General features: G+C 36.5%; 1 protein-coding gene and 1 long non-coding RNA gene across 5 annotated transcripts in view; one reads left to right on the forward strand and one right to left on the reverse strand.

The window, feature by feature from the left end:
* DHX29 (DExH-box helicase 29) overlaps positions 1-9,441 on the forward strand; it is a 54,424-nt gene extending 44,983 nt beyond the window's left edge. For 2 of the 4 annotated variants that reach the window (XR_011249708.1, XR_011249709.1), the window contains exons 23-28: positions 253-346; positions 4,284-4,586; positions 5,348-5,479; positions 6,975-7,071; positions 8,776-8,950; positions 9,161-9,441. Coding sequence is in view for 2 of the 4 variants with exons in the window: in XM_069556522.1 (XP_069412623.1) it covers positions 253-346; positions 4,284-4,586; positions 5,348-5,479; positions 6,975-7,071; positions 9,161-9,216 (682 nt within the window). In the remaining 2 variants the exon portion in view is untranslated. The remainder of the gene's footprint in view (positions 1-252; positions 347-4,283; positions 4,587-5,347; positions 5,480-6,974; positions 7,072-8,775; positions 8,951-9,160) is intronic. The other 2 variants (XM_069556522.1, XM_069556523.1) reach the window with 1 other exon arrangement.
* Positions 1,244-6,471, reverse strand: LOC138422002 (uncharacterized). The gene is made up of 3 exons (XR_011249710.1): positions 6,392-6,471; positions 5,820-5,893; positions 1,244-1,292 (listed from the first exon to the last, which is right to left on the reverse strand). It is a non-coding gene; the product is annotated as an uncharacterized lncRNA (long non-coding RNA).
* Positions 9,442-9,580: the final 139 nt, after the last annotated feature.

The raw sequence follows: 9,580 nt of genomic DNA on the forward strand, positions 1-9,580 counted from the left end.
GTTTTTATAATCCTAAAATTTAAGAGCAATGTACTTTGTATTACTATGTGTCTATTACCTTATATTTGAAGTTATTAATGTACTGTTATACATAAGCAACAAATACCTATATTGTAGTTGAAATTGGCTAGCTCTTAAAACAGGCAAGGCCCTTCCTTGTTTTATATGATTATAATATAATTAAAGCTATGGTTAGTACCTCTGAAAGTGAGAGTTTGGAAACATTAAACTTTGGTCATTTTTCTTTCATAGGTGGAAAAAAGCACGGCAGGAAGGAGGCTATCGTTCTGAAATAGCATATTGCCGGAAGAACTTTCTTAATAGAACATCACTGTTAACCCTAGAGGTAAGTCTTAATGCAACTGTCTTAATTTAGGGTCATATGGTGGACCAGTGGGATTATTTTGGGAAAAGAAATGCCTAGGATAGTGCTTGACACATAGTAAGTGTTTAATAAACATTAGCTGAATAAATTTGTGATTTTTTTGTTTTGTTTACCACAGCAGGTAACCTATATTACACGGTGATTCAGAATAGTATTTAACAGGGACTTCCTTGGCTGTTCAGTGGTTAAGACTCCGTGCTTCCAAAATAGTGTTTAACAATCATAGTATATTCAGGAAGTAGTCAAAGATGCAACATGATTTCATAGAAATAACACTAGTTTGGGAATTAGGATAGTTGTCTATTCAACAGCTCAAGCTTGGAGAAGGTTAATTTAGTCTCAGTTTCTCATTTTTAAAAAAACGAAATTGAATTGGGGAAATGCTACAGTTTTTCTCAAATCTGAAAATCAGTTGTCATTGAATTATTATGGAAATTTTCAACTATACATAAAAGTGACAATAGTATAGTGAACTCCTGTGTACTCATTTCTCACTTCCATAATTATCAACATGTGCTCAATCTTGTTTACTAATACTCCCCTTAATCCACTGTCTGCCCTCTAGATTATCTTGAAGCAAATCCCAGATGTCAGGTTGTTATATATCTCTGAAGTATAGGACTCGTTTTTTTCTTTAGCATTATCATGCCTCGAAAAATAATTCCTTTATATCGTCAACTATACAGTGTGTAAATATCCCTGATTTTTCATAATTTTTTCTTTTACAGCTAGTTCAAATCATGATCCACACAAGGTCCACACATTAAAATTGGTTGGTATGTTTCAAGTGTAGTGCAACTTTAAAGGGAAATGGTGTTTAGAGCAGAAGTGCTATAAAAGCATTCAGAAAAATAAACTTACCTCTCACATAATTCCCCTATCCTATGCTCATATTTTAAAAGGTTGTCTGAAAAAAAAAAAAGGTTATCTGGCTCAGGTTCAAGATATGGAGAGATAAGCAACACTCCTTTGTCTGCCCTCCACTTCCTCCAGACCTTCATTTTGCCTCCCAATCCCTTCCTTCTATCAGCCTTGTCTTCACCTCCCCTAGGCTACAGGGTTTTCAGTTCTTTACCAGTCTTGTGGTATTACAGCAACTGTCTGTCTGATTTTTCTTCTGGAATTGAAGCCCCAACCAGAAAACTCAAGGAAATCCTAAATGTAAACTTCATCTTTTAATCACTTGTATCCTGTCTACTTTAAAAATGCTCATACTCGTGAGACAGCAAAAGAGACACAGATGTAAAGAACAGACTTTTGGACTCTGGGAGAAGGCAAGGGTGGGATGATTTGAGAGAATAGCACTGAAACATGTATATTATCATATGTGAAATAGATCGCCAGTCCAGGTTCGATGCATGAGACAAGGTGCTCAGGGCTGGTGCACTGGGATGACCCTTAGGGATGGGACGGGGAGGGAGATGGGAGGGAGGGTCAGGTTGGGGGGGGGAACATGTACACCCATGGCTGATTCATATGAATGTATGGCAAAAACCACCACAATATTGTAAAGTAATTCAGTTCAGTTCAGTCTCTCAGTCGTGTCTGACTCTACGACCCCATGAACTGCAGCACGCCAGGCCTCCCTGTCCATCACCAACTCCCAGAGTCCACTCAAACCCATGTAAAGTAATTAGCCTCCAATTTTTAAAAAAAAGGCAAAAAAATAAATAAAATTGGATTTTTTAAAAAAAGTGCTCATCCTCCCTATGGTACTTTAGCTGATTGGCATTACTAAAGGTAGAAAAAGATTTTAAGCAACAAGTTTAGATGGTTGCCATTAATAAACATTGTCAGAGTTCTTTAGGAAATTGTTTCCCAGAGACAAGAGAAGACGATTCTTGCAGTCTAGGATCAGAGTCCTCTGTAATTCTTCCTCAGTGTCTCTATGTGACCATCCTTTCTGAGTAAACCTATTGAAAGCAGAGCTACTGTTAAAGTAGATACACTGGATGAAAATATGTTCAGGCACATTTTTATTGCTTTCACATATTAGACATTCGTAGGTTAATTCAAGTATGGTTGATTTATAATATAATATTTTAGGCATACAGCATAGTGATTCAGTATTTTTCTAGATTATACTCCATTAGAAGTGATTATAAAATACTGACTGTAATTCCCTGTGATGTACAATATATCTTAGTGGCCTGTTTTATACAGACTTGTGTGTGCCTCTTAATTCCATATCCCTATCTTGCTCCTCCCCCTCTCCCTTCCTCCAGTGGTAGCCACTTTGTTCTCTATATCTGTGAGTCTGTTTCTGTTTTGCTGTATACGTTTGTTTATTTTAGATTCCACAGTTAAGTGATATCATACAGTATTTGTCTTTCTCTGCCTTATTTCACTAAGCATACTGTTTAGTCCATCAACATTGCTGCAAATGGCAGAGTTTTTTTTTTCTTTTTTTCACTTTTATTAAAGTTTTATTATATATTTCTGGAACTTGAGGAATAGTAATATATTAAGACATTTCTTCAAAGTATTGGCTGTGTTAAACTTGAAAATAAACTGATACATTAATGAAATGCCTAATCTAAAGAGTTTGCTAAACTAATAAAGTATTATTCAAAGAATAATGCACAAGGACTTCCCTGGCGGTCCAGTGGCCGGCATTCTGTGCTTCCAATGCAGGGGTCATGGATTTGATCCCTGGTCAGGGAACTAACGGAGAAGGCAATGGCACCCCACTCCAGTGCTCTTGCTTGGAAAACCCCTGGACGGAGGAGCCTGGAAGGCTGCAGTCCATGGGGTCGCTGAGGGTCAGACACGACTGAGCGACTTCACTTTCACGCATTGGAGAAGGAAATGGCAATCCACTCTAGTACTCTTGCCTGGAGAATCCCAGGGACGGGGGAGCCTGGTGGGCTGCCATCTATGGGTCGCACAGAGTCGGACACGACTGAAGTGACTTAGCAGTAGCAGCAGTAGGGAACTAAGATCCCACATTCCATGAGATGTGGCCAAAAAAATTAAAAAAACAAAACAAGAACGCACAGAGGTATATACTTCATGCTGCTGGTTTTACTTAGTAATATGATGGATTAGGAAAATATTTGACAAATGTTAATATTTATAATAAGGTTAGAAATGAAACATTTTAGCATGCTAAATTCCGTAAGTTTTTTAATTGGCATGTAGTTGGTTTATAATATTAATTTCAGGTATATACATAGTGATTCACAAATTTTAAAGATTGTAGTCCATTATAGTTAACTACAGAATATTGGGTTTTATTGGGTATATTCCATGTGCTGGCAACATATCCTTGTAACTTAATTATTTTACACATAGTAGATTGTACCTCTCAGCCACCTACCCCTACCTTGCCCCTCACTCCTTCCTTCTCCCTACTGGTAGCCACTAATGTGTTCTCTATGTTTGTGTTTCTTTTTTGTGTTACATTCACTAATTTTATTTTTGTTTAGAGTCCACATATAAATGATAACATATAGTATTTTTCTTTGTCTGTCTGACTTATTTCACTTAGCATAATGCCTTCCAGGTCCATCCACTTTGTAGCAAAAGGCAAAAATTCATTCTTTTTTGTGCTGAATAATATCCCATTGTGTGTGTGTGTGTGTGTGTGTGTGTGTGTGTGTGTGTGTATTATCATCTTTCTCCATTTGTCTGTTGATGGACATTTGGGTTTCTTCCATGTCTTGGCTATTGTAAACATCTATGAACATTGGAGTTCATGTATCTTTTTGAATTAGTCTTTTCATTTTTTTCTGGATTTATGCCCGGGAGTGAGATTGCTAGATCATGTGGTAATTCTCTTTTTAGCTTTTTGGAATCCTGTCCATTTTGATAGGAAACAGTAATACAAAGTACAAGGTTGTTTGGCAGCTTCTTTAAATTGATTATGATTGTGTCTCTTTTTAACAAACCAATCTAGGATGTAAAGCAGGAGTTAATCAAGTTGGTTAAAGCAGCAGGATTTTTATCATCCACAACTTCTAATAGCTTCGAAGGAAACAGAGCCACACAGACCCTTTCCTTCCAAGAAATTGCCCTTCTTAAAGCTGTACTTACTGCTGGACTGTATGACAACGTGGGGAAGATAATCTATACAAAATCAGTTGATATTACAGAAAAATTGGCTTGCATTGTGGAGACAGCCCAAGGCAAAGCACAAGTACATCCATCCTCAGTAAATCGAGATTTGCAGATATATGGATGGCTTTTATACCAGGAGAAGGTAAAGTGCTCATTCTCTAATTCCAGTATTCCGGACATTATTCTAGAAGTCAGTCATAACAAATTTGGATGCCCACCAAATACTATATTTGATTCTTAAACTGAGCTATTCATGTTTGTTCATATTTGAAATCAAGATGTTCATGGTTTCTCAACAAAAATATAGACATGTCTTTTTTCCACATCTCCAAATAAGGGGAATATGGAATGGGATAGAACTAAACATGATGTTACAACAGTCTGAGACACAATGCAACCTAAGATAACTTAATAGCAAATGTTTGTAGATTAAAACAGTCAACCTTTTGAATCATAGCTCATTAAATTAATAAAGATCCATAATTTCAAGCATTGGCTTGAGTAACTCCCAGCTTATCAGCAAACTTACACATGTAAAACAAGACAAATTCCTGACTAATGGTCATTGCTGAACCTTGCTGTAGAAACCAGACACTTTGAAACTTAATTTTATCTTTCCACTAATTACTTAACAGTATTAGCATAACACTGCTTAGTCATCCTTTATGTTCAAGGTATACAATTCAGCCTTACGATTAATGTTTGAAATCCTTATAATAGTATAAATACACAGGTGGTGACTGTGATTATTATAAAAGAGATTGTGCAACATAATGTAGACATGTAGCTTTATAAAACAGTTTAAAATAGTAGCAAATTGTAGAAAAATGCTTACATGAAACAGACTGAATTTTTAATTTTTTTAGGCTGTTAAGTGTTGTTTTTTTTTTTTTTTTAATACAGATACGATATGCCCGAGTGTATTTGAGGGAAACTACCCTAATAACCCCTTTTCCAGTTTTACTTTTTGGTGGTGATATAGAAGTTCAGCACCGGGAACGCCTTATCTCTGTTGATGGCTGGATCTATTTTCAGGTACATGCTACAACTGATCTTAAAATTTTACTACCATACCATTGAGGTAGATTTTTTTTTAAATTTTATTGGAGTTTGCGTAATTTCTTCCTATGGTTTGACTTAAATAGAAGATGTCTGTATTTTATCTTGCCTGTATGGTTTTAAATCTGTTTAGTTTTAAAATCAAACTATATTCCTAATTGCATATTACATTTATTGTCAGTAATAACGATTTGCCATGTGGTAGACTTCAGTAGTTACCTTTACATGGATCATCCTAATTTAATACCCTAACAACCTTGTTAGATGATTTTCTATTGACAAGGCACTTAAGCTGAGTGAGAGTTAAATAGCTTACATGGATTGTTAATGGTAGAGCAAGGTTTAAACCTAGATCCTCAAACTTGTGCTCCTTCTGCTATATCATGCCACCTATAAAAAGACACAAATTCATTTAATTCATACTGTTAAAATTCTCCTCTGGAAAAATTAGACCAACCAGTGCTACCAACAATAAGTTTATTTCTCTGTAACTTATCAACATTGACCACTTTAAGCAACTCTAATACATTCTGCTCTGATATACCATGATAGCTGTTTGTCTAAGACTGGAGATGTAAATTTTAAAGGCAGTTTTAAAAATACGTGCACTTCTCACAAAGAGGGGGAGATGGTAACAGTGTTCTGTAACTGGATTGTGGTGATGGCTGTACAACTCTATAAGTGCATTAAAAATCATTGAGTTGTACACAGTGAGTACATTTTTGTGATCTATAAATTATTTCTCAGTAAAGCTATTTTAAAAATTCCATTTTAAAACCTGTAGCCCTCTTTCTTCCTCTTCCGAGGACGATATCTAGAGGCATTCAGGATGGTCCAGCCTCTAACAAAACCAGGCTGTGCCGAATCCCTGGTAATGGAATTGTTTACCTTTATACCAAGAAGGTGGGGAAAGCACCAGAATCCACATGTGGGCTGTGCTCAGGCCGACTTCAAGGAGTTCATGCTGTGAGACCTAAAGTTCTTATAAGGTTGTCTAAAATGAAAAAACACAATCAGCTGGGCTTGTGATGTTTCCATGTGTGCTAAATGTGTCCACGACAGAACAAGCATGCTTTCCTTATCGAGGAGCAGAAGATCATTGTGAAAATGTTGAAAGCACAAGCACAGAGTCAGAAAGCTAAAATAAAAAATGAAGCATTTTTGAGCAATAAAATCAAAAAGCACAAAAACGAAACTGTAGTCTTCACTCCCATAGAGTTGATACAAGAGAAGAAAATAATTGCAAAATGGTTGCTTTATTCTGGAAAGAGGTATCAAGTTTATGGGTACTTAATAAGGAAATTGAAGTTTATGTCTCTTAGCTGCAGGAGGTAATTTATTTTTCCCATAATATTTTATATTTAAGTCAATATGTGTTAAAGCACATTGTAAGGCATATATGCTTACCTTGATTTTTTTAAATGCATTCATACTCCCTGGGATTAACTTTCAGTTTGTCATCTCTCAACAGGCACCTGTTAAAATAGCTGTCATTTTCAAGCAGCTACGAGTTCTCATTGATTCTGTTTTAAGAAAAAAACTTGAAAACCCTAAGATGTCTCTTGAAAGTAAGTGTTTGACTCTAAGAAAGAGAAACTTTCTCTGAGGTTCTCAATATGTTTTCTCTACCAGTCTCCCAAATGTAGAGCTGTTAGTCTGTAATCCTTCAACAGAAATCTGCAGTGGACACCTGAGTTGCCACTTAGTCTGCTATGTGCTTTGCTGTGCTTAGTTACTCAGTCATGTCCAACTCTGCGGCCCCGTGGACTGTAACCCACCACGTTGCTCTGTCCATGGGGATTCTCCAGGCAAGAATATTGGAGTGGGTTGCCATGCCCTCCTCCAGGGTAATCTGGTATAGTGTTTCCCAGACTTGCCAAATCATCATCTGTAACGCTTCCCCTGTACTACCAGCCCCATTTTTAAATGCAATTATTTTTAATAAACTAGGTTGTTTTTCTGGTGGAATTTCTTACCTTTAGGGTTTGGGCAGTTGCATCTTCATGCTTTAATTTAATGTTTCTCTGTTCCCTATATTTTCTGCAAACCTGGGTTTGATCCCTTGGTCGGGAAGATCCCCTGGAGAAGGGCATGGCAGCCCACTCCAGTCGTCTTGCCTGGAGAATTCCACAGATAGAGGAGCCTAGTGAGCTACAGTCCATGGGGGTCACAAAGAGTTGGACGTGACTGAGCAACTAACATACATACACATTCTCTATATTTCCTGAAAACCAGTAGTTATAGCTAATGACTTGATTAGAATCTGGTTTTTAGGAAAAGAATATTTTTTGGTTGGTGCTATATCCTTCCCATTGCATCACATCAGTTTGATTTTCTTGTTTTTAATGATAAGAATTGATCAATTTGTTCAATGTGATTATATGTAACAAATATCCCAATTAATTCTAGTAGGTAGGCAAGTTGGGGAGCTACTGGTCTAGTGCTACTGCCCTGAAGTCTCATACTTTATGTTAATTTCCATAACTGAAGGTGAATGAATAAGCACTTAACTGTTAGTTTTCCTGAACTGCTGGAAACTTAAATCAGGTCTTAACATATTAAGAGAAGTGGGCTCTTCTCTTGAGGAACTCTGTATACTACAACACAGCCTAAAACAAACAAAAAATACATTATATTAAGGACAGGTTGAACCTCAACTTTTAAATTAAAAAAAATCAATTTTAAAATGCTCTCAATGCTTCTCTTTGCCATAACAGGAAAAGTGGAACCTGCTCTCTGATGAGGCATGTATTTTTGACTTCAGGGAGGATGAAGTACCTTAGTGTCCTCTCTTTCTGGACTTTAGAGTAAGAGAAGTTGGGATCTAAGGGACACCAAGCTTTTGAAAAAGAAATAACTGAAGTTGGTCTTTTATTTTCTTTTACTATACTGTTCTCAGACTAAAAATCATAGTTCTTTCTAGACCTGTCATGTTGACCTTGCAGCCAGTGAACTTTCTTCCCTCACTCCTTTTTTTTTAATGCCACTATAGCCTCCAAGAGCCTGAGTGTCAGGCCATGGGCCCAGTTATCAAAATTCTCCATTCCAGTCATTGAAACATAGACCATTTTCTTATTGAAGTGTCTAATAAGATAAGAATTTCAGTCTTGGGAGTCCTGATAATTACAGCTATTCAGAAAGTAGTTATGAAGTCACAATATCAGGCCAACTGATTAAAAGCAGAGGCAGCTGTTAAAACCTCTAACAAATAATGTAGCCCCTATTTAGTCTATTTGTCCAGTTAATTGGTGTTTGATTCCTTTGTTGTGCAGAGAGGTCTGTCACTGTGCCATCCACACTTCTCGTAGAGCACTTCCCTGGTAAATTTTTTTATTTCCTTTGAACTAAACATGGAAAAACAGATAAAGAGTGCTTTATTCCTTGCCCATACTGTTGGCATCCTGGCTAATTCTGAAGTACATGGATGAGTCAAAAAGTAGACTTGAGGTAGGTGAAAAAGGAAATTTACTGTCTGAATAGAATTTTTAAGAAACAATAGAGGCATTTCTAGTTTTGTAAGTGAATATTGCTGGTGTTAACTCTGTATTCTAATTTAAAAGAATCTTTTAATGAAATATACCTGTGGTTTACATGTGTATACACTGAAAAATTAGTCAGTGCTGAATTTATTCATTGGTTTTTTCTTCTTCCATCCAGATGACAAGATTCTCCAGATCATTACCGAATTGATAAAAACAGAGAATAATAATTGAAACTGCAATTCATGATCAGCTGCTTTGAAGAGAGTCATGAAATGATGTGAAAATGGACCATCCCATTAAGTATTTCAGTACTTAAAATGTTGGTACTAGTCCTAATGTAAAGGTGGTGGAAAAAAGCACATACTTTAAACATGAGTAATTTTCTAATTTCTTTTTAATGATAGCTATTCTCAGTGTATTTGCCACTACATTTACAATAAATTCTTTGGTACCATCCATGTGGTATTCATCATCATGTGCCTTACGGGCAAAGCCTATGTCTGTAGTATCGTAACTTACTACTGTGATTCCCTGTGTACGCACCTCATCCTCTTATCAGTCCTTGATGTCTAGAGAGTTCAAACCTTCTTGAGGA

Source organism: Ovis canadensis, chromosome 16 (assembly GCF_042477335.2).
Source record: "Ovis canadensis isolate MfBH-ARS-UI-01 breed Bighorn chromosome 16, ARS-UI_OviCan_v2, whole genome shotgun sequence".
Lineage (NCBI taxonomy): Eukaryota > Metazoa > Chordata > Mammalia > Artiodactyla > Bovidae > Ovis > Ovis canadensis.